Consider the following 23,307-nt stretch of genomic DNA (forward strand, 5'->3'; position numbering starts at 1 on the left):
GTATTTCTCAGATCTCCTGTGGTTCCAGACATTGAGACTGATCTTTGAGGAGGCTATTTTTTCCCTAGTTACTCCTTTGCTCTTAATGCGCTTGTAGAATCTCTTTGGATTATCCTGAACATTATCTTCCAAGGCTATTTCATATAGCCATTTTGCCCTCCTGAGTTTACTGTTAAGTAGTCTCCACACCTCTTATACTCTTCAAGATATTCACTTGATCTCAGTTTCTATATCTAATGTATGACTCATTCTTATTCATTTTTGCCTCCATTGTTCCCTACTTTTGTAAGCCTTACCTTCACTCTAATCGGAACATAATGCCTCTGAACTCTCGTTACTTCACATTTGAAAGCCTCCCACTTGGTAGCTGGCCCTTCACTTGTGAACAGTCTACTCCAATCAACTCTTGAAAGTTCTTGTCTCATACTATCAAAATTTGCCCTACTCTAATTAAGGAGTAATCTCTACGACTCCCTCACCTTTGTTAGTGTGAATTGCCCTTAACGGCCTTTCAGGTGGAAACACGGATAATTTACTGGTGTTGGTTAATAGCTGAAAATAAAAATACCGTGGGTGACTTGGTGGTGGGAAATAAAGAAGTTACAATGTGTGTAAGGACACTTCTGGATATAAAAGACAATAGAAGAAAAACTAACTCCCATTCTCTCCACTCAGGTCTTGCCGGGGCTGCTGTACCTTCAGAGTATTTTCTGTATTTTTTTAATTAATACAAATTTATCTCACCCGCTGTTTTGTACTGGTCAATAATTTGTTTACGGCTGTTTGCCTTTTCAGAATGCCTTCTCATGCACATTCTTGGAGTTCAGTGTTTGGAGTCCTTGGTTGTTTCAACCTGTGCATAGGTATATAAAGAATAATTACAAAAAAAAGTTAATAACAATTTAAGGTAAAATATTAGGATATTGGGAGAACAGTGAAGAACTTCAAAACTTTACAGAGAGGTTGCAGGAAAGGACGTCATAGGAAATCAGCAGGGTTTCCAGTACTTCTGATCTCTGCCTTCCCTGATCGACGTCGAGTTCTGATTTATAATCTTTGAGGGTTGTTATTCATTGATATCCTTGTGTCAGATAGATCTCAGTCTCATGGAGGTGTGACATGCTTCTTTGTATTGTAATGAGTTCGGACGAACATTTAATTGTCAATGTGTAAATCCAAAGGGATGCAGGAGCAGAGTATCCTCTTTGTATATCTGCACAAATCAGGTAATGTACCAGGACACGTCGAGAGTACAACAAATCAACCTTACTTCATACTTAGCGCTGTAGAGAACAAATACAAAGGAATTATGCTGAACTGAAATAAAACAATGGCGTGTCTCACCTGGAATATTGCATCCAATGTCAGCTGTCAGTGTCACATCTTTGAAAGAATGCAAAGTCAGGAGAGAGGATGCATGACTGATTCACAACACCGTTCCCGGGAAGAATCACCTCACCGACATTGAGAAATTGGGACTGTTCTCCTCTGTTGAACAGTAACTTTTAATTTGATTGAACTCTTTAAACTACTGATGAGTTTTGGCAGAGTCGGATAGGAAGAAAATGCTTCCGCTGAAGAAGGATTGAGAGCATTCAGCCGCTGGTTAAATATAATTGACAATAGAAACAACACAACATTAGATAAAGTGAGACGGATTTTAATGCAGCGAATGTTTCGGATAATTAATGTGCCAGTAAAGTATGCAGTGGACTCGGGATAAATCGTGGCATTCAAAAGTTTATGAGCATTTAGCCTGGTGTAATGCTTTAAAAGGGCAGTTGTCCTTTTCTCATTCACGGCGTGAAGGGCGTCGCTGGCTAAGCAGCATTCATTACCCATCTCTAATTGCCCAGAAGGCAGTTAAGAGTCAACCACTTTTCTGTGGGTCTGGAGTCACATGTAGGCCAGACTAGGTAAGGAATGCAATTTCCTTCCCTAAAGGGCGTTTAGTTGTGATTCATCAGAAGTGATGTGCGTGTTTATTAAACAGTAACCATAAAATTCTGTCCTCGCATCTCCCACATTTAGCAGAGTTCCACAATTTCTATAGTCAGTTTATATTTAATGTTTTGCACACTAGCAACGCCTTTACCATTTTCACTTCCATTCCTTCGATCCGCCTCTGCATTACTTTTAGACATTTTGCACGTTTAACAATTCTGCTGCGATGAAAATATGAGACTCTTGCTCCAATGGTTTGGGAGAGACTCTGTGGTGACCTAATTTCATTCCGTGAACAATTCGTTTTAATGTTGAGGATGCACGTTATGTAATTGTTATAGATATTTAATTGGTCATTCATCTCTTGTTGAGATATAACGTTCACGTTTAAGGATTAAATGGCAAATTAAGATAAAATGGGAAAGCTTGTTTTGACAAATTCATATCATGCTTCAAATAATTACCAACCATTGGGTGCTTCAGCTGACCAAGATATCAAATTTGGCCGAGGCAAATCTTAATTGATGGGTGATTTGAAATGCTTACAGTAGTTTTCAATCAGGGGTTCATATTACATATAGAGCTCCAGAATAAATAAATTAAAACTAGTGGAGAAGGCTTCAGCGTCTCTAGAATAGACAGCTTCCCGAACTCTGCGAACAGTTCCTATTATTGGTGCTGAATTCTGTCTTGCACCACATTGGTCCCAATGGCTAAATATTTCCAGGACTTCGCATCTCTGCCTTGCCTGATCGACATCGGCCGCTGGTTCATAATTTTTGACGTTTGCTATTCAGTTATATCTCTTTATCAGACAGACCTCAGTTTCATTCCCTGGGATTTGACAGGTGTGGTGTGTCAAACATATCCAAAGATTTGTGCTCCATGAACCTTCTGTGTGAGAAAAACTCCAGCTCTGAGAATCACTCCTCAGTATGTCTACTTGTTCTGTCTGTATTTCCGACTGAACGTTGACATTTTTTGGCTGATGAATGTTTAATCGGATATTTTATTGGAGCTTTAAACAATACTAAGCCAGGCTGTACCGACATTGGTTGTATTTTTAATTTAGACAGAGGAAGCTTCTTAACTCCATTGCCTGCCTTTTATAGGTTTTTAGTGCAGCAACGTTCCTGATGTTAATAATTAGTTCACCCGAAGCCGAGACACTCTGCGCATAAGAAGAAACACCGAGGGCCTTCTTGCGCTCTTATCATTCTGCCTCTGGAGTGTTCCATAAGACATACCGAGTGAAAGATGGATTTACATTAGTCAACCGAAGGTGGCGCAGCATTAACCTAAATGACTGGATGAAATACAGCCAAACATAACCAGAGAACAGTATTTGGCTGGGAAGGGAGCAGGACGCGTCAACTTGGGAAAATGTATCATTACCGATGGGCTTTGAAGAAAGAATTAAACAAACTCAGTGTTAGTGCATATTCATTCAAAATTTATTAACTATTTCAGACGGCATTTTTATCGAATGGTTTATGTTAAAGTTAATAGAAGTGAATATAATGACTGAATGCCACATTGAGATGAGATCGCATGTGCTGTGAGTTGTGAATTTTATACACATCTGTAACAGACTCGAGGAAGAGAAAATACGGGCTCAACATAAAGGTTAGGCAACCATTCTGAAAGAAAATTACAAATGGATATCAAACAATTGGGAAGCTACAAAGTATTCCAACCACAATTATCTCAACGACATCAAACAAATTAAAATGGAAAACCCATCAATTATTTTCTCAGCTACACGCTCATAAACTCAAGTTACCTCACTGTTGGAATCAGCAAAATGACAGATTGTAGATTTTGAATTCAAGGGCCTCTATAAACAGATGAAGAAAATCTAAGGTGTCCAAAATTCATTCACTTGACCTAGAAAAGAGGGACAAATTAACGATTATGATCAGAGGCTTTCAGGTTTTAATTTTTATTCAATGACACCATTAGAGATTTCACAAGTCTTATTTGTCTGTTTGAAGTGCGAATGACTTCATTGTTCTCACCTTCACCAGAGTGACGGCAGCGCTGTAGAAAATACTCAGGAAGAACAGGGTGATGAATGTGGAAGCAGTTTTCCTGATGTTGCTGTAATCGTTCTCATAGTTTTCAATCCAAGTGCGATCTATCGAATCTACGAATATAAAGACGAGAGAACGTATTTAGATACTTTATTGATCCAGTCCGACATATCTGTATCTAAGTACTGGAATCAGGGACCGTTACATCTTCTTCAAGCCGTCAGGTTGTTCTCAAATTTGACTCTCGATCTGTATCTATTATTGCGTTAGTGAGTCTCAGTACTAACTTGCTAATACTAACTGAGCATTTTCTTCCTTTAATATAAGTGTGAGAATATTTTGAAATATTTCATCATTTAATCTATTATTGGAGAATGTTATCACGTTTATCTTTTGCGGAATACTCATTGGGAACGATTATATTAATTATATCATTATATTTTAAATATAGGCTACGACCTCTGTTTAGTTGAAAATTGTGGTCGTCATTGGATAAAAGTTCAAATTGTTCATCTTCTTCATTTATTTGTGACCGATTTCTTGGAAATCACGAATATAAATTAGATCCACAGTAAGGACTTTGCTTCATATTTTTGTTTGTAGAAACTGTATGAGTTAGGAATTACGTTTTGTGCATATATCCCTTAATTTATTTCTGTTCATATCTTGGTGCGTATGTTTTCTTTTAGTGTTTCGGTATGTGGTTATGAGTGTCTTTTACTTCGTACGTGTCCATGTTGGAGTTTGTGCATCATGAAACATATCCACGTTCCTTTACTTCTGATGTGTTCATTCTGTTTTTTGCCTTCACAGATGCTGCCAGACCTGCTGAGGTTTTCCAACAACTTTGTTTTTATTTCTGATTTACAGCATCCGCGGTACTTTCGGTTTTTGTTCATTTACATGGTTATGCTTGTGTATGTAAATTTTGTTCATTTCAAAATGTGCAAGCATCATTATGTTAATATACCATTTTATTTGTTGATGTCTATGACAATGTTTTAGTGCTTTTGTGAATGTGTGTATTTTTTTGCATTTATGCCATCTAAACTATGTGTTAAAGTGTCTATTTCCGATCTTATCTCTGTCGAGTTTTTTTTTGCATGTTTGTGCTCCATGAATGTGTTATATTAGAATACAAACTTATGTTTTGAGAGATGTTTATATTTTTGTGATAATGTCTACTTGTGCGTCTATATATACCAAACCAACTCTTGTTTGTGTACTTACGTGTAAATGTTTGCTGATACTTGTGTCATAATTCTTGCAAATGCCCAATGATCTGTCGGCCTATGCACATGTGTGACGGTCTGTGAGATTCTGAACTTGATGTAACCGTGCCCATATATATGTGCTAATGAATGTGGTTTAAAATAAGTAATTAAGCTTCCTCTGTTCTCATATGTCTATGTTTGTGAAATTGGGATAATAATGAGATTAATATTTATCTCTGTGCTCATATGTGCCGGTGTGAGTATACGTGTAGGAGGTCATTTCTCGGATGTTGTATCTATGTGTTTATGCACTTATGTCTCCATGTATTACGGTGTATGAACGTACAAGTATTCCTGTCCATTTGTGGGTTAATGTGTGTCTGTGATTTTCATGATTACCTGTGGGTACTCCTGTTCATTTGTTTGCGTATCTCTTTCTGTGTATATGCGTTTTGTAAGTGTTTATATCACTGCTCATGTACATTATGCATGTGTGTCTCTGTGGGTGCAAGCGTGTGTGCACATATGAATGTTCCTTTAGGTGAGCGCCTGTATAATTGTGTCTTTATGCGTGTGTTTGTGAACGTGTCTGTATCTGTGTGTTGATCTTACACCAGACTCTGTTCAATTTTGTCAACATTGATGGTGTAGGGAACATTTCTCGCCATCATGGAGAAATAAGCGTTTTGTGAAAGACTCTTTTGATGCAGTGATAGAATTTCTGTCTTTGAGACAAGAGGCCTGACGTCAAATGCCCACTGCTCCAGAGATGTATAATAACATTTCTGAGTACGTTGATTAGAAAATATCTGCAAGTGTTCTTTACGTAAAACAAAATGATGTCAGGTGTTCGAATACCAGAATCCATCCCATGAGTTCCACAAAACTGAGACAAAACGGTGGAATACTAGCAGTCCAATATGCTTCAAAGGCATCATTTTGCATGGAAAGTTTAAATCTTCAGACAGCAAGCAGAAAGCTGACTGTTCCTGTCGACAAATATTTCACATTACAGAGGGCCTTTAACGTGAAAACTCTACACGGGGAGTCACAGTACAGTCCGTCAATCGTTCCTCTCTTATGTCCCTCTGCTCAACAATAGCAAAACTTCTTCCGGTTTTCTTTGGAATGGAACTGAAGATACGTTCTTTCAACGACTGCCCTGATGCCAGATCCCTGGCAGTTCCGCAGAAACAAAGGTTAACTTCAAGTTGCTCTGCACTCTTTGCGATTGGTGGCCATAGCTTTTCTTTCCTGTTTGTATGCCTCAGTCAAAAATAATTTTAAAAATCTGTTAAGTTTCTACTCCCATTTGATGCAAAGCGCCAGTTTAAAGCTGACATGAATTTTGTGGGAATGGGCAATTGGGGAATCAGGAACATCAAGATCAATGTTCGTGGTGATCATTTGTCATAAAGTGGATATTGTCAGATTTAGTCTGAGTGGGATTTAAGATGGAGAAGGTACTTTGCGAAATCTTGCAGAGAGTGAGCTTCACTCTGTCTCAGACCCAAGTTTTGTCTGAACAGAGAGCATTGATCGCACAGTCACGAGTCCCTAGACCTGTTAATTATCGACATCACCTGGACGGATTGAACATTAGTAAAAGTGGGAAAAGCAACTAATTAAACGTTGGGTACTTAAATCACAATTGGAGTGGGAAAAGAAGCTTTATTACTTTTATTGAACTCTTAAGTGTAATCTTAAGATTTTCATTGGCATGAATTAATCGTGTCCATCGGTGCAAGTGAAATGTTCACAAAGCTCGGTTACCACTGGATTTATCAACGGTTCTGTTGATGATCTTCAATGGAATCGCTTCATGTCCCACCACACAGGAGTAAGAAGCACCGCTGGCCCACTCCTCCGCTGCAATGGATAACAGGCTGTATATGAAGAAGGAGGTGTTGTCACTCTCCGTCGTCACTTCGGTGTTTTTGTAGTGACTGGGATTCACCAGCGTGTCTTTGGTAGTCCACTTGATGAAGATCTCTCGGGGGGAGAAATGTCTCACTAAACAGGTGAGGGAGACAAAACTCTGATCGGAGATTTCTTCCGCCGGTGGCAGGAGGACAGACACTGACGGCGCCAGCGGATTTGTCGCTGCAAAATATTTGAAACAAACATAAATGAATTTTGAAAATCCAGAATCAATATTGGGATTTTACTAAATATTAAAATATTCCATTTTTAATTTGGGATTTATTCACTTTCATTTTCTAAGGGAGCAGAATACTATCCTTTCTATTCATTTTAAAAAAAAAGTTTACTTCGAAAGTCGCCTCCATGTTTCCAACCCACAATGAGAAAATTCTGTCCTTTTGTCATTACTGATGTTTGAGTCACAAACAAAGCTTCTTCCTGCCATGTTAGAATATCCTTTAATCTATCTTTTTCTTAATAGGCGACGTAGCTATCCTGCCATGCAATGCATCATTAATGCCCCCAACGGTGTTCGTTCATTACCAATCAAAGCATGATACTGATGTAACTGGATCTAAGTTACTCATGGGATGCTTTTGCTTTCACCTCCTCGCTCACCTTTCTCCTTGCGGATGGAGTCTCTCAGAGGAGTCGGTAGATTCTGATGGTTCACCACGCAGTAGAAATTAACCCCACTCAGCCAGGCTTGAGTAGAAATGTCTAATTTGCTGATCACGCTGTCACGATGCTCTCCAGGCTGGTCAGCAATCTCTGATTTCAGAGTCTTCTTTTCTTGTTCCCAGGTGATGATGACTCCGAAAGGAAGATTGGATACAACACAAGTTAACATCACTGTCGCCTCTAGTAAGACCTGGTCTGTTGGCAGCGGGAGTATTTTAACTGCAAAATCACTGCACTCGGTAACGTCTGTGAAGTGGAAATCAAAAACTTTGAAAGATGCCACTTTAGGATCAAAACACCAGTCTTTAGGCTATTTCCGCACAAGATAAAGAAACCACCTTTGAGATGGCAATTTCCAATGATACTTGCTGAAACGATACTTTCTATTGTTCGTATATTTTGATTTGTGAACACATTCCTGATTACCTCTAGCATGACCTGTGCATTCATTCCTAAAGAAAATTGGCTTTGCAACAAATGAAACCTGTGTAAAAATAATCATCAAAGGTACCTTTACATAACCCAAGGAGTAACCTTCCTTTCAGAGTCCTTCTCTCGTTTAAGACCATCTATTGATGCCTGTGGAAAAAAAAAAATTAATCTCTGCTCATTCATGAACCATACAAGCAAATGTTGCTGGTTATGCTGAGTGCCAAATCAAATCCCGAATTTCGGGCAAACTGTAACTAAACGGAATTATTCTCTTATTCTTCATGTATTTGCAGAGATTTTAATATATTATAGGAGCAGTGAACGGCTACGGAAATTCTATTCAATGTGATTTAACGTGATTGAAAATAATTTGCATTATTGGTGTGAGATCCTTCTCTAAAACACGTCATGAGGTATTATTCCTCGTACTGAATTTGGAGTAGATCTGGAAACAAGACACTGAACAGCATCGGAAATAGAGTGTCTTCTCAAGAGTTTTCCTCCATTCAGTTAGTTATTGACTGGTCTCTACTTTCAATTTATTTACCAATCTGCAATTATTAATTTACTCGCAGAACAAAAACAAAACCAAACGGGCGTTTTTCATTAATGTACAAACTCGATGGAAATTTGCGCTAGTGAAATTCACGCTTCCACGACTCACCGTGTGAACATCTCCATCCTGAAACTAGGTTTAATCAGCCTGGATCAAATTTCCAGTTCATTCATCCCAAATGTAGCATTCCGACCAGACTTTATTCTCCTGCCACATTCACTATTTACAGAAAATTCCTGACAGAAGCTCAATTAGATCACGTTTTTCTGTGTTAATCCACTGTAATACTCGTTTGGTTTGTAGTCTGGTATTATGATTGATGTTACAGAGCCCCATATCATATAAAATCTATGTCGTGCAATTCCCAAGGCCAAAACATAATTCCTGAGCTGACAACAAAGAATTAAACGCATTTTGTTTTATTTAATATGGGTCACTGCAAGCTCATCTTGAGACCACAAGATTATAAGATAATGGAGCAGAATTAGGCTATGCGGACAATCAAGTCTGCTCCGCCATTTGATCATGGCAAATATGTTTCTGAGCCCCAGTCCCCTGCATGCTCCCCGCACTAAGCAAGAGTCTATCTTTCTCTGTCTTCAATACACGTAATGAATTGGCCTGCACAGCCCTCTGTAGCAACGAGTTCCATAGAGTGAGCACTCTCTGGCTGAAGCAATTCCTCTTCATCTCACTTCGAAATGATCCTCCCTTCTGAGGTTGTGCCATCGTGTTCTAAGCTCGCAGACTGGTGAAAATATCTTCTCCACGTCCACTCTATCTCTGTCTCTCGGTATTTTCTAAGTTTCAACGAGATCTCTCCCAGACCCCCACACCCATTATTTTTGAGGCTGTTACCAATAATGGATTCTGCTCTCCGGCTGTCTCTCAAGTATGGTCAGTCAACAAATTATAAAACAAAAGCACTGTGAATCCAGCTCACTCTCTACATGTCTTCAACACACAGGATAGCATGTTTTCCTGATCTGCTCCAACGATAAATTATGAGCAATGCTAATGTAATGCAGTCTGAAATGAGATAGATACACACGGCATGATGGTAAATTAGAACCTGCTCCGTGCTAATTCCTAAGCCTGAAAGATTCGTGTATTTGATTCACATCGGAGCTCGGAATGATTTGTAATTATCTCGCGATGTATCCCTTACCCTGGGGTGCGGTGATGTTTTGACTTTGAGTGACCTCTTGATGAGTGACCTGACAGGTATAGACTGCGCTGTTGAGCCATTCACCAAGAGGGACTCTCAGCCGACTGGTCGCTGAGAAGTTTCCATTCGCTTCACACGCGGGAGACGTGAAGAAGCCAGAATCCATGGGCCGCCCATTCTTCAACCAACTCACGGAGATTGACTTTGGATGGAAATCAATGATTGAACAGACGATGGTTGCAAATTTGCTGCTTGTGATTTCTTCACTAGAACTCACAGTTAGGAGAAGAGTTGGATGGACAGCATTTGTTTAACCTTAAGAAAACACATCATATAAATTATCTGATTTCTGATTTCTGAAGAAAGGTCCAGACCCGAAACGTCAGTTTTCCTGCTCCTCTGATGCTGCCTGGTCTGCTGTGTTCATCCAGCTCTACACCTTGTTATCTCAGTTTCTCCAGCATCGGCAGTTCCTACTGTCTCTGATATAAATTATCTGACGAATTTGAGAAAAAATATACAGTTGTTTCCGATCACGGTTCATTGTTGTTAACAGATACTACCCTAAATATTACAGGGACTATAATTGTGCAGAGTACTATTGAAGCTCGGATCTAAACAGAAAGATCAGCAGGGCGATATCAAGTTTCAAAATTAGAAGAAACAACAAGAGAGTAAACAAGGTACGGAAATTATATGTCAGTGAAATCAAAAGCGAGATAGCAATGTTGGAGTCCGACGAGCAAATCAGAGGAGTTGAAGGTAGAAATGAGGAAATGATGCAATTGACCTCACGGAGATATGTTGAGAGAGGGGAAGGATTCATTATTCCAAGATTTATGGCCTTCAGGCGAGACAGGGAAAGATGTAAAATGGAAGGAGGGGGTCAACCACAATATTAATCAGCAGTGAAGAGGAATGAAATTGTAGATACCTCCTCAAATGAGGGCAGATGTAAAGGACTTAAAAACCAAAATAAAGCAAACACTACTAGGAAAGCACTATTGGCTCCTGTATAGGTGCGAGAGATATAAGTGTTCAGATAACGTTGGCAAATTTCAGAAACGTGTAAATTAATGGGGTAATGATTTCGGGGGTTTCAACTTCTTCAACGTAGGCTGAGGCATTCATCGTTTCAAGTGTTTAGAGGGAGCAGAATTGTGAATATACACTGAGGAGAGCTTTTTAATACAATACTTAGAGGGCCCTGCAAGAGAGGTCTGAACTTGAACTTAATTTTCGGTAATGGAGCCACCAAGTGGTTAAAATATCAATGGGGAAGTATTTTGCAGAGAGTGATCATAAATCCATTGGATTCAAATTGTTCCAGAAAGAGATAGATATAGACCTGCATCTAAATTCTGAAGTGTGGGAAGGCCAGTTTTAATGAGGTCGAGTACGATTTGTCCAGAGTGGACTTGGATCCGACACTTACTGGTAAATCTGAATCAGAGAAGTAGGACGCATTCAAGAAGGAAACAGAAAGAGTACGGGGCCAACATGTGCCAATAAAGAAAAAGCGTGGGAAGAAAAATGCAATGAGCCCTGGATATCAAAGGACATACGGGGCTAGGTAAAGGGGAAAAGAGGGAGGCTTATGGCATATGCCAAAGGCTCAAAACAATAGAAGCTCTCAAATAGTACAGAATGTGCAAGGGCAAGTTTAAAAAAAAAGAGAAATTAAGACAGCACAACAGAGCATGAAAGAAGAATGGCTGGCACAATAATGAAAAATATGTTTACGAAGAGCTGTGTTGCAAGTTGATTAATGATGGGAGGATAACTAGGGAAATAATAGGACCCATTGAGTGTTACAGCGTCTAGAAACGGGGCGTAGGTTATGATCTAAATGAATACATCGTGTCGGTGTTCAATAGTAAAGGGGATGATGTGGGTATAGAAACCCTGGAGAAACATTGTGATTTGCTTTAAGAAATTAGCACAGATAAATCAATGTTCTATGTTGTCTTGTCGGATTAAAAGTAGTTAAATTTCTGGGGTGGATGAAATGTATCCCGTGTTGTTAAGTGAGGCAACGGAGGAAATGGTTGAGGTGCTGGCAATAATTTTGAATTCCTCTCTGGCCATAGGGGATGTGCCAAATGACTGTAGGTCAGCCAATGTGGTACCGTGAAGCAAGTGGGAGGAAAACAGAAAGCATGAAACCACAGAATAGTCAAGCTAGGCTCAGTGGTAGGGAAAATATTGGAAGCATTTGCGAGGAACATAATTAATCTTCATTTGAAAGAGTTTAATCAAAAATTCTTGGCATGGCTTTGTTGAGTGGAAGTCACGTCTAACCAACTTAAGGGGATTTTTCGAGGAGGTAACCGGCTGTGTAGATGATAACAAAGATAAGAGCCAATGGGATCTGAGGAAATTTGACTAATTGGATCCAGAACTGGCTGAGTGGCAGGAAGCATAGGTCGTGAGGTGTTTGTGTAATTGAGGGTCTGTATTTAGCGCTGTTCTACAGGGATCAGTGTTTGTATCCTTGCTGTTAGACTTGAATATAGGAGGGTTGACCAGTAGTTTCGCAGATGGAAAGAAAATTGTCGAGTTGGTACGTAGTGAGCTTGACAGCTGTACACCACAGGAAGCTAAAGAGGGGGTGGCCAGATAGGCTGATCAGTCGCAAATGGAAATCATTTTGGATAAGTGTGAGGTGATGCACGTGTTCAGAAAAAAAAAAATTGCAAGGTATAACGTTATGAATACTGCAACCCTGGCATGCGTGAACATCTTTGGTGTGCATGCCCGCTGATCCCTTATAGCACAATGACTTGCCATAAACTCAGAGTCGTAGAGATGTACAGAATGGAACAGACCCTTCGGTTCAACTCCTCCGTGCCGACCAGATATCCTATATTAATCTAGTCCCATTTGCCAGCATTTGGCACATATCCCTGTAAACCCTTCCATTCATGCACCCGTCCAGATGCCTTTTAAATGATGTAATTGTACGCAACCTCACCACTTTGTCTGGCAGCTCATTCCATAAACACATCATCCTCTGCGTGGAAAATGTTGCCGTTTAGGTCCCTTTTAAATCTCCCCCCCCCCCCCCCCACCTCACCTTAAATCTGTACTCTCTAGTTTTGGATTTACCTGACCTGGCAAAAAGACCTTGGCTGTTGACTCTATCCATGCCCCTCATGACTTTACAAACATTTATCAGGTCACCCCTCAGCCTCTGGCGTTCTAGGGAAAATAACCCCAGCCTATTCAGCCTTTCCCTATAGCTCTAACCATCCAACCCTTACACCAGTTCTGAGGAAGAGTCACCGGACCCGAAACGGTAACTCTGGTTTTCTCCTTCACAGATGCTGCCAGACTTGCAGAGCTTTTCCAGCAACCTTACGTTTGTAAATCTTTCCTGAACCATTTCAAGTTTCACAATATCTTTCCTATGGCTGGGAGACCAGAATTAAATGCAGTGGTGGATAAAGATGCCAAGAAAATGTGTAGGACATTTGCCTTTATTAGCCGAAGTATTGAATTTAAGGGTAGGGAGATACTTCTGGAACTTAATTAAACGCTGATTAGGCCATATTAAAATATGGTGTGCAGTTCCAGAATCTATGTTATCAGATGAATGATTACATTGGAGAGTGCATAGAAGAGATTTACCAGGGTGTTTCCCGGGTTGGAGAGTTTTAATTATGAAATGGGATTGGATAGACTTGAGCTTTCCTTGGAGCAGAGGCGACTGAGCGGGAACATGATAGAGATAGGGAATTATGAGGGGAACAGAGAGGATAGACAAGAAAAAACCTTGCCCCCTGGTGGAGGGATCAATGTCTAATGGGAACAGTTTTTACGTAAAGGCAGGACGGTTAGAAAGGAATCACTTGGAGGATGATGGAATTGGAGCTCAGTGCCTGTAGATTATGTTGAGGCTGAAACCCTCACAACATGTCATGAGTATTTAAACGCATACGTAAAATGTCAAATTATACAAGGCAATGGATCTAGTTTTGGCAAATTGGACTAGAATAGTTGGGTGGTTGTTTTTGATTGGTATGGACTGGATGCGCCGAAGGGCCATTTTGTGTGCTGCATAACTCTGCGACTCTGTGAAAAGTTTTATTTAAAATACCGTAAATCACATATTTCTGTTTATCTCAGTTCCCACGTCACTTACATGGTATTCCAGTGCTCTTGTCGCTCACGCTGTGTCGAACTTCACAGTTGATTTGGCCGCATTTTGCCTCTGACTCAGTGAGGGTTAACTGGCTGCCCAGGGTGTATGTTCCCTTCTTGTTTCTCACTGATGGGTAAGTCTTGAATCCAGTCATGATCGGCTTCCCACCTTTCTTCCAGGTCACTGTGATGACATCAGGGGAGTAGTCCATCGCCAAACAACCATAGATGACAGAACCGTAGGTGTTGTGTTGCTGACAGGAGACTAGGCCATAAAGTGTGGGGGAAGATGGTGTCGCTAGGAAAGAGTGGGAGATTGAGCAAGTTAGACTCATTTAATTAGATATTAGTTGTTACTCAAATGTAAGGCAGCTATAAACTTATTCCAGTCAATTCCAGCTAAAATCTACAACATAAATTCAGCTTATTTTTGTTTTCTATCATTTGTTGGTCACGATCTTTCGGTTCCCTCTTTTGAAACACGCCTTATATCTTGACCATTATCACATAATTAAGGAATAAGAACAGTCTGATCCCATCACCACCAAATGTTTGAAAATTTCGCCAATAACGCAATTGATGCTTTCATTGAATTACAAGTTAGAACGGAAGAGTTTCACTAAATAAAACCCAAAGAACTGCGGTTAATGTAAATGAGAAACAAAAACAGAAATTGCTGGAGAAGCTCATCAGGTCTGGCAACATTCATGGAGAGAACAAAAACTAGTTCTGAGGACACGAAACGTTAACTCTGATTTTTTTTTTTTCTTCACATATGCTGCCAGACCTGCTGAGCTGTTCCAATAGCAACCGTTTTCATTCTTGATTTACATCATCCCCAGTTTTTTCGATTTTTATCCATGGAGAGAAATCGGAGTTAATGTTTCACGTCCAGTCACCCTTCCTCAGAACTCTGATTTCTCTCCACAGATGCTGCAGGAACTCTGAAGTTTGTCGAGCAATTTCTGTTTGTGTGTGTGTGTTGGGGGCGGGGGAGTGCGCGCGCGAGAGAGAGACAGAGATTCACTGTTCATTCAGCATGCCTACATTTCTCAATCAAGAACGTTATGCAGAAAATAAATTGTCTTGCCCTTTCTATCGTTGCTGTTGTGTAACCCGATTCACTGAAATTAACTGCTACAACTTCATATTACCTCAGATTTCTCGTGCATCCAAAGATATGTAAACATACCGAACTGCAAAAGTAACTCTGTAATCCGTGATTACCGGAAGATAATAAAACCAATCATAAAAACCTAATGATGTGAAAATATGAAGCGGCTTTTATGATTTTCTGAGTTGTGAGACTCGGTGTGAACCCTTTGCATGTAATTCCAGTCTAAAATGACAGAAACATGATGTGTCTGAACGGAAATTGGATCATTGCAAGACAACAAATGTCATTCGTTTCACCATTTAAAAAAAAAAACCCTATCCCAGCACAAATCTACCTGAGGTAGCGGACATTGCTAGATGGTCAGGCTAGAGTTACGAGGACAGTGATCAACACTGACAACTGACTCCATGAAGTGTCTTGGATTGAGGAAGTAAACAGGTGAGGTAACATCCTTCTTGTTGTCTGATCCTGCCATGCCACCTTGTATTGACCGATAAATCAACATTGCTCAAATTTGAGCATCAGCTGGAAGAGGCAGAGAGTGTGGTGTTGGTACTGTCTGCCTTCATGGTGAGGACTTCAGCGTGTATCACCATAGGACCAACGAATGACAAGTAACTTCTGAGTTCGAAACAATATTGGTCCCTATATTTTTTGTTTATATTCGTTCACGTGATGTCGGCATTGCTGTCTACAGCAGCATTCTTTGCCGTTGCTAATTGTCCAAGGAGTGTAATTGGAGAGCTACTTTCTTGCACCATTATTGACTTTACAAAGCAAACGCGCTCGCAGTATTGCTAGGATGGGAGTGGCAGGACTTTTGGCCCAGTAGCTGTGAAGAAGCGATAATATCGTTAAATATAGAGGGGAAGTTGCAGTTGGTTATGTTGTCATTCATCCACTGCCCCTACTCTTCTCGGTGGTAGAGATTGTGAGTTCGGAATCTGCTGGGAAGGAGTCTGGCTGGGTTTCTGCGGAAGAATTCAGAGAGAGCTAACAGCAGTCCCACTCTGCATTAGTAGTGAAGGAGTGAATATTGAACTCGATGAATGGGATGCCAAAGAAGTGAAATCCTTTGTGCTGAATGGTGTCAAGTTTCTTGACCGTTATTGAAGCTACACTCATCTAGACAAGTGGATCGTATCCCATCGTCCTCCTGTCTTGTGCCTTGTAGATGGTGGGCAGGCATTATGGGTACAGGAGAGGAGTTACTCGGTCCAAAATGCCTGGTCTCTGACCTGGTCTCGTCGCCACAGCATTTACGTGGTAACTCCAGTTCAGTTTTCGTCATTGTCAACTCGCAATATGTTGATTTTGTGGGACTCAGTAATGGTAATAACATTGAATGTCAAGAGAAATATTTAAAGTCACCCTTCTTGGAGATAGAATATACTCGGAACAAGTGTGTTGCAAAACTTAATTTTCACTTGTCAATGCAAGTCAGAATGTTTTCTCCTGGAAGAAGGTTGCTGCAGTGTCACGGACAAGCGCCAATCACCACGTCTATGAGGATATCTGTCGCAGCTGACGTCAAGCCATTTGCCTGGAAATTGAAAATTCTAATTGGCAATTATCTGAATTCTGGAGGCGTCTGAAAATATGCATTCCTCCATTAAGATTCAGAGACTTCGGAGTGCTAAGGCTAACTGAGCTGAACATTTACCCAGGTATGATTCGAGAAATTAACAAGTTTAGCTTCAGTAAAGATCAAATTGACACCCAGTTCATAGCAAGTGCTCTAATTTCTCAGACTGACTACCGTTCTCTCACTCTCTGTCTAGACTTGAAATTCCACTCACATTGACAACCCCCACCCTGCCACATACCCTCTCACCCTGGAAGACAGGACCCCATCATACGACAATGCCACACATTCAAGACAATCGATATTCCAGATGGACATGTACTCTCAACTCCTTTCACCTAATTCCTTTCTTGCCTCCCTGCACATGGTCCAAGGTGTACTTGGCCCTGACTGGACCTGGCACCATTGTTTTCACAATACCTGACAGGACCCAAATCCCTTGGACATTACCACAGCCCTCGATCTCTTACCTCTCATCTTACCCAAGTCAACGTGTGCATATTGCATCTTACTTACCTTCCCATCTATCGTTTGCCACCTGCCACTTTGCTAAAGTCCAAGCATTACATGTTGAGATCATGTCCACCAGCCACTTCGCCACTGTGACCATCTACCATTGAAACAGCCTGGCACCCTGCTGACCCATGAACTAACCAGCCTGGCATATGTCACGCCTAATGCGTTTCCACTCAAACTACCCTCACCTACCAAGTACCATTCTACTAAACTAGCTCCATGTAACTGTAATCATTTTCCTTGAAGCCACCCTGGTAAACAATGTGCATGCCAGCTCATCTAGCAGCCACTCAACACATCAAATCCTGCTCGCTCACACTTTATCCTCTCACCGGCTCACCACCTTCGAACTTCGGGCCTGCTCCATCGTAGATTCATAGAGCTATAGGGTCATACAGTACAGAAACTGACCAGTTGGTCCAACTCACCCATGCCGGCCAGTTTTCCCAAATTAAAGTGATCCCATTTGCCTTCATTGGGCACATATCCCTCTAAACCTGTTCATGTACTTGTCGAAATGACTTAAATGTTGTAACTTTGTCTGCATCTACCACTTCCTCTGCCAGTTCATTCAACATACCCACCAACATCTGTGTGAAACAATTGCCCACAGATCCCTCTTAAATCTTTCCTTCTCAACGTAAAACTATGCCCTATCGTGTTGAATTCCACTACCACAGGAGGGAAAAAATCATTTGTTATTCACCTCTGTGCCCCTCATGATTTTAAAAACCTCTATAAGCTCACGATGTAACCTCCTAAGCTCAAATGATTTTTTAAAAAAAGTCTCAACCTATCCAGCCTCTCCTCATAACTCGAGCCCCCCCAGTCTCAGCAACATCCTGTAAATTGTTTCTGTACTCTTTCCAATTTAACAATATTCCTTGTGCAGCAGGGCGACAAGAACCAAACACAATACTCCAAAAGTGTCCACACCAATGTCGTGTGCAGCTGCAACATGCCATCCTAACTCCTATACTCAACGTTCTGACCAATGAAGACAAGCATGCCAAACGTCTTCATCATCAATCTGTCTACCTGTGACATCATTTCCAAGGAACTATGTACCTGAACCCCTCGTTCCATCTGTTCGACAACACTCCCCAGTTCGCTACTATTAACTGTTTAAGGCATGCCCTGATTTGTCTTGTCAAAATACACCACCTTGCATTCATCTAAATGAAACTTCATCCGTCACTCCTCAGCCCATTGCTCCTGCTGATCAAGATCCCCTTATACTTTTTGGTAACATTCTTCACTGTCCACAATGCCACCAATTTTGGTTGATTGCAAACTTGCTAACCATGCTTCATTCAATATTTTCAAGACTTATCATCGAACATTATCCCCTGTTCACCTTATCCCACGTACCCATTGTTTCCTTCATCCCTTAAAAAAACTAATTAACTCCTTCTTGGAACTATTTAGTGTTGGGCCTCACCCACTTCCTGTGGCAGAGAATTCCAGAGGTTCACCACACTCAGTTGAACAGTAAACAATTGGGTTAAATTTTATTGGGACTTTGAAAAACTGTTGAGCAGCAAGAGTTATGATGATGTCATGAATGGACTCGCATTCTAGAAGGAGCAAAAGGCCTTCATCAGCTTCTAATTTGTATGTTCACATCTTCCTTCGGCAACACGTCTCGAAAATTCTGCTTTTAAGGACAAGGGCTCACATACACCTAGGTGTTTCGCCTGAAAAGTTTCCTCCAAATCACACCCGACCTTCACTTGTAACTATTTCGCCTTTCCTATACTTTTTCTAGATCATAACTATGGAACTTACTTTCTAACAGCGCTGTGGACGTGCTAATGTCACATGAACTGCAGCTATTCAAGAAAGCTGATGACTACTTGCTTCTAAAGGAGATGTAAGAATTCTGATACCTCCATGCCTTTCCAGAGACACAAATAACTACTGGAAGAATTGAAACATATTGATATACTTGTTCAGTGTCCATACAGGGATGACGTGCTGAATGATTTCTTTCTGTGCGGCTTTGCCATGTTTTCACTGAATTGACAGAACTATTTCTTCATTATTTAATGGGAATGAAGGTTTCCTCATTTTTAGCATTGCAATCATATTATAGTTGTCTCGAATAAAGAAATATAATGTTAAGTTAAAGAGATCTGACGAACTTAATTGTGATATTAGAACTGGAAATTGTCAGAGATTTAAAGTTTATTCTCATGAGCCATTAATTACAGCTTCATTGTGTCACTTTAAGTGCTCACAGAATTGTCATTCAGAAATGGTTTGTCGCTCTGTTATGTGCAATTGAATAATTAAATCTGGGATATATTTTCTTTGATAATCAAAGGTGTTAAATATTTTTTGGCCAAAGGCAAGCATATTGAGTTAGCTCACAGATCCAACAAGATCTGATTAAATGGTGGAACAGCTCAAGGGTCTGGGTGCCTTACTCCTGCTGCTATCTTCCTATCATTGAGGTATTGGTTATGATATCACTGGCAAGTGAGCACTTTCTGTTAAAATATTTCAATGAAATAATGTTTGAAAACATTTATTTTAAAAGTCTTGTTGATATTTGGATGGTAGCATCCACATTCTCCATTTAAGTGGTCAAAATAATGCCAATTACACCAGACGCTACACTCTGGACTGTTATTGTTGTTTTGTGATATTGTTTCGTCTGAAGCTAGGGCTCCAGATTAGGTCACTCACATTCAGTGATTATCTGATATTAAATATCACCGAATTCGGTAAAACGCATTTTCTCTACAAACAACTTATTGGCTGTTTTACTTGACAACAGAGGAATTTTAATGAAAGAAAAAAAAACTGAGCTCTCGAAATCTGAAATAAAAACGCAAAATGCAGAAGAGGTCTGGCAGCGCCTGTGGAGGGAAAGCAAGGTTAACGTTTTGAGTCCAGTGACCCTTCTTCAGCAAATTGTTTTCATGTTTTCAAGCACGGGAACTCACACCTATTAAGTTAGACTCTGATTAAGTTTGCTTGACTTCTGCTGGAACAGGATTCTTAGAACTGAGTTATAAACTGAAGATTAACTGAAACACCGCCACCATTTGCTGCAAGTATTGGATTCAGCGGAAACTCCATCCTACTGAACAGTCAAACTCTTCTGATCAGGTACAGCACTTGTCTGATATAAAATAAAACAAGCTCAACATTATCCTATCAAATATTCTTCGGGAGACGATTAATTCAGGGTTAGTTATAAATGCGAAAGATAGAAGGACATGTTAGACGCTGGAATTTCAGTGGGGTGTAACTCTATTAACTCCAGCTAGCGACGCCCAAATCCCATGAACAAATATTGTTTCTTTTTTATTAAATTGCCAAGCCCAAATTCCATCTACGAGGATGACGATTGATAGATTTCACAGGCCTCTACGTTTAGCATTCCAACAACACTCAAAGAACTCGATGTTCTTTTTCCCTCTGAATTAACCTGTTCAGAGATGGCATTACATATCTATGTAATAGCTTGGAATTGAATGCAGGCCACTTTTCTCAAAGTCAGGGACACTGCTACTGCATCACAAGAGACCAGAATACAATGAATTCGACACTATCTAGGACTAAACAAGCCACCTGTTTGACAGTGCATAAACGATGTTAATTATTTACACCTTTCAGCAGCCAGGAATAGTTATAGGGTGTTTTCACGATGGAAATAACATTTCAACAATTATCCAAGTGTACTTTGATAGCCGCTCTGAATTATACAAACTCTACAGGAATTATGGAGGAAAAAGACGAGGAATTGCATTGCCGTAAATTCATTCTCACTGCATTTCAACCCTGGAACTCCGTTTCTAATAGAACTGCCTGTGTACTGCACCAGAAGATTCGCTTGAGACGAAATACATTAAAATCTTTTGAAGTATATTATTTGATCGCTTCCAGTAACACTAACAGCCCACGACAGGTTCTTTAACAATAAGATGCAAAATAATTTCTGATTCTACATTGAGCCACCAAACATTTCACGCACAACTGAGGCAAGAATACAATATACAGCATGCCATTTCCTCTGCCTCGCTCAATCAAAAAAATCCCAAGGCAGATATATTATTACTAACAACCGATTTCAAAACTCCCGCAGTCTGTTTCAGAGATAGTGGGAACTGCAGATGCTGGAGAATCTGAGATAACAAGGTGTAGAGCTGGATGAACACTGGATGAGGAAGGGTCTAGGCCCGAAACGTCAGCCTTCCTGCTCCTCTGATGCTGCTTGGCCTGCTGTGTTCATCCAGCTCTACACCTTGTTATCTCCCGCAGTCTGTCTTTCGTTTTTGAAGTGTTCGTTCTAATTGTAACAATTTGGTCATGGCTCTCATTTCTGAGGCGCCTAATCAAACATTATATTTCTGGCAGGTAAAAGTGTTTTTGAAGCACCAGATAAAATTGAACTATCTCAGATACAGGACACCAAACCAGACGATTTACAACCGGACAAAACCAGTTGGCAAGATAGTCAGAAATAGCACAGACATAAACTGTACAGCGATTTTGATCCCAGGCGATACATCTTTTCAATCCGTCATGTCAAATGTTACAGATTCACTCTAATTTAACTTTCATAATAGAAATTAACCAGAGGTAAACCTTAATACGAATGAGAACAGAATCAAGTAAAACAATTCAAATCAACAGATTGAGATGAACGAGAATCAAAAACCATCGACTCAAATGAACAGAATGAAGTGTAGCACCGCAAAAAGAAAAAAAATTAAGACCGAATCTAACCTGCTTGTCATGAACAAAATTAATAAACGAAACCAGAAAATACAATCATGGTAAGAACATTATATGTAGGTGGAATATATTCAAGAAATTAATAACGGTAATATAATAACGGCATATTTTGATCACGCTTGGTAATATTTCAAACACTTTTAAATTCTTAACGTTTGTTGTCGATAATAAAATTTGCAAATGTTCGGTGTCACTGACATTCAACATTGTTTATACATCATACTTTTTAAGAGACTTTAGGTGTTTCAAGTATCCCAGCCACACAAAATGCCCATCTGGTAAAAAAAAAGTTAAAACAAATATTGCTAAGAAAGTTCAAGGTTCTTACCTGCAGACACAGTCACTACCGTCCCTTGACCCCAGTAGCCAAGTACCCAGGCTGCGCCTCTTGCACAGTAATAGGTGGCGGAGTCTTCGACCTTCAGCCTCTTCATGTCCAACGTGAAGATATTGTTTGAAATGTCTTTGGACGCAGTAAAGCGACCCTTAATCGCTGGCGCATAGTTATTGTTCAATGCTGTTTCGAAGACAACCAACCACTCCAGCCTTTGCCCGGGAGCCTGTCGGGCCCAATCCATCAGGAAGCTGCAAAGATCGAACGCGCTGACTTTACATGTCAGTCTCAGGGAGCTTCCGGGGCGGCCGGTCTCTGCCTCTGGTTGAATCAAAATAACATCTGACTGGACGCCTTTAAAAAGAAAGCCAAAAACATGACCATCAGTGCTGATTAAATGATTCCTGAATCTTTTACATGCCTGAGGTAGAGTAAGACTGCGGTAGTAACAAAGAGAGACTTGAAGAATAAGCACTCACAGGGTAAGAACGTCAGCAACAAACTGAGAAAAAATGTCGACGTAATCATTCTGATAACTTGCGGAAAAGGGTTCTGTCAAGATCTTTGGAAGCAAATCAGATCTAGGAGTGTTGAATTACGGTCCAGTGACCAGAATTTATATGCCCATCAGAAGGGGCAGGCTTACAAATTCCGCCTGTTGGTTGCCTGCTGGAGGCTGTGCGTGAATTTTCGTTCCAACTTCCACAGATGGGCTCGTATATTTACACGAGGTTATTCTTAAACGTGGACATTTTTCCGTGTTGGGATTTTGTTTTGCTAGATATCTTGACTGAATGTATTCCCATATTTTTAATGGTGTAAGTACAATTGAACAGCTTGAGGTATTGTTCAGATAATAGTTTTCAATATTTTATTTATAATAATAAAAAAGAACAAATTAACTCCCTTTAT

The 23,307-nt window shown here is 40.3% G+C and overlaps 1 gene segment (V, D, J or C); it reads right to left on the reverse strand.

Annotated features, from left to right (window-relative positions):
- Nucleotides 1-3,722: 3,722 nt before the first annotated feature.
- On the reverse strand, nucleotides 3,723-22,923 carry LOC109933955. The segment is given in 8 exon segments: nucleotides 3,723-3,831; nucleotides 3,963-4,090; nucleotides 6,965-7,294; nucleotides 7,733-8,041; nucleotides 9,952-10,266; nucleotides 14,096-14,392; nucleotides 22,390-22,749; nucleotides 22,875-22,923. Coding segments are annotated over 8 exon segments (1,797 nt in total).
- Between the last annotated feature and the right edge of the window lie 384 nt (nucleotides 22,924-23,307).

This window comes from Rhincodon typus, chromosome 42 (genome assembly GCF_021869965.1).
Source record: "Rhincodon typus isolate 14 chromosome 42, sRhiTyp1.1, whole genome shotgun sequence".
NCBI lineage: Eukaryota > Metazoa > Chordata > Chondrichthyes > Orectolobiformes > Rhincodontidae > Rhincodon > Rhincodon typus.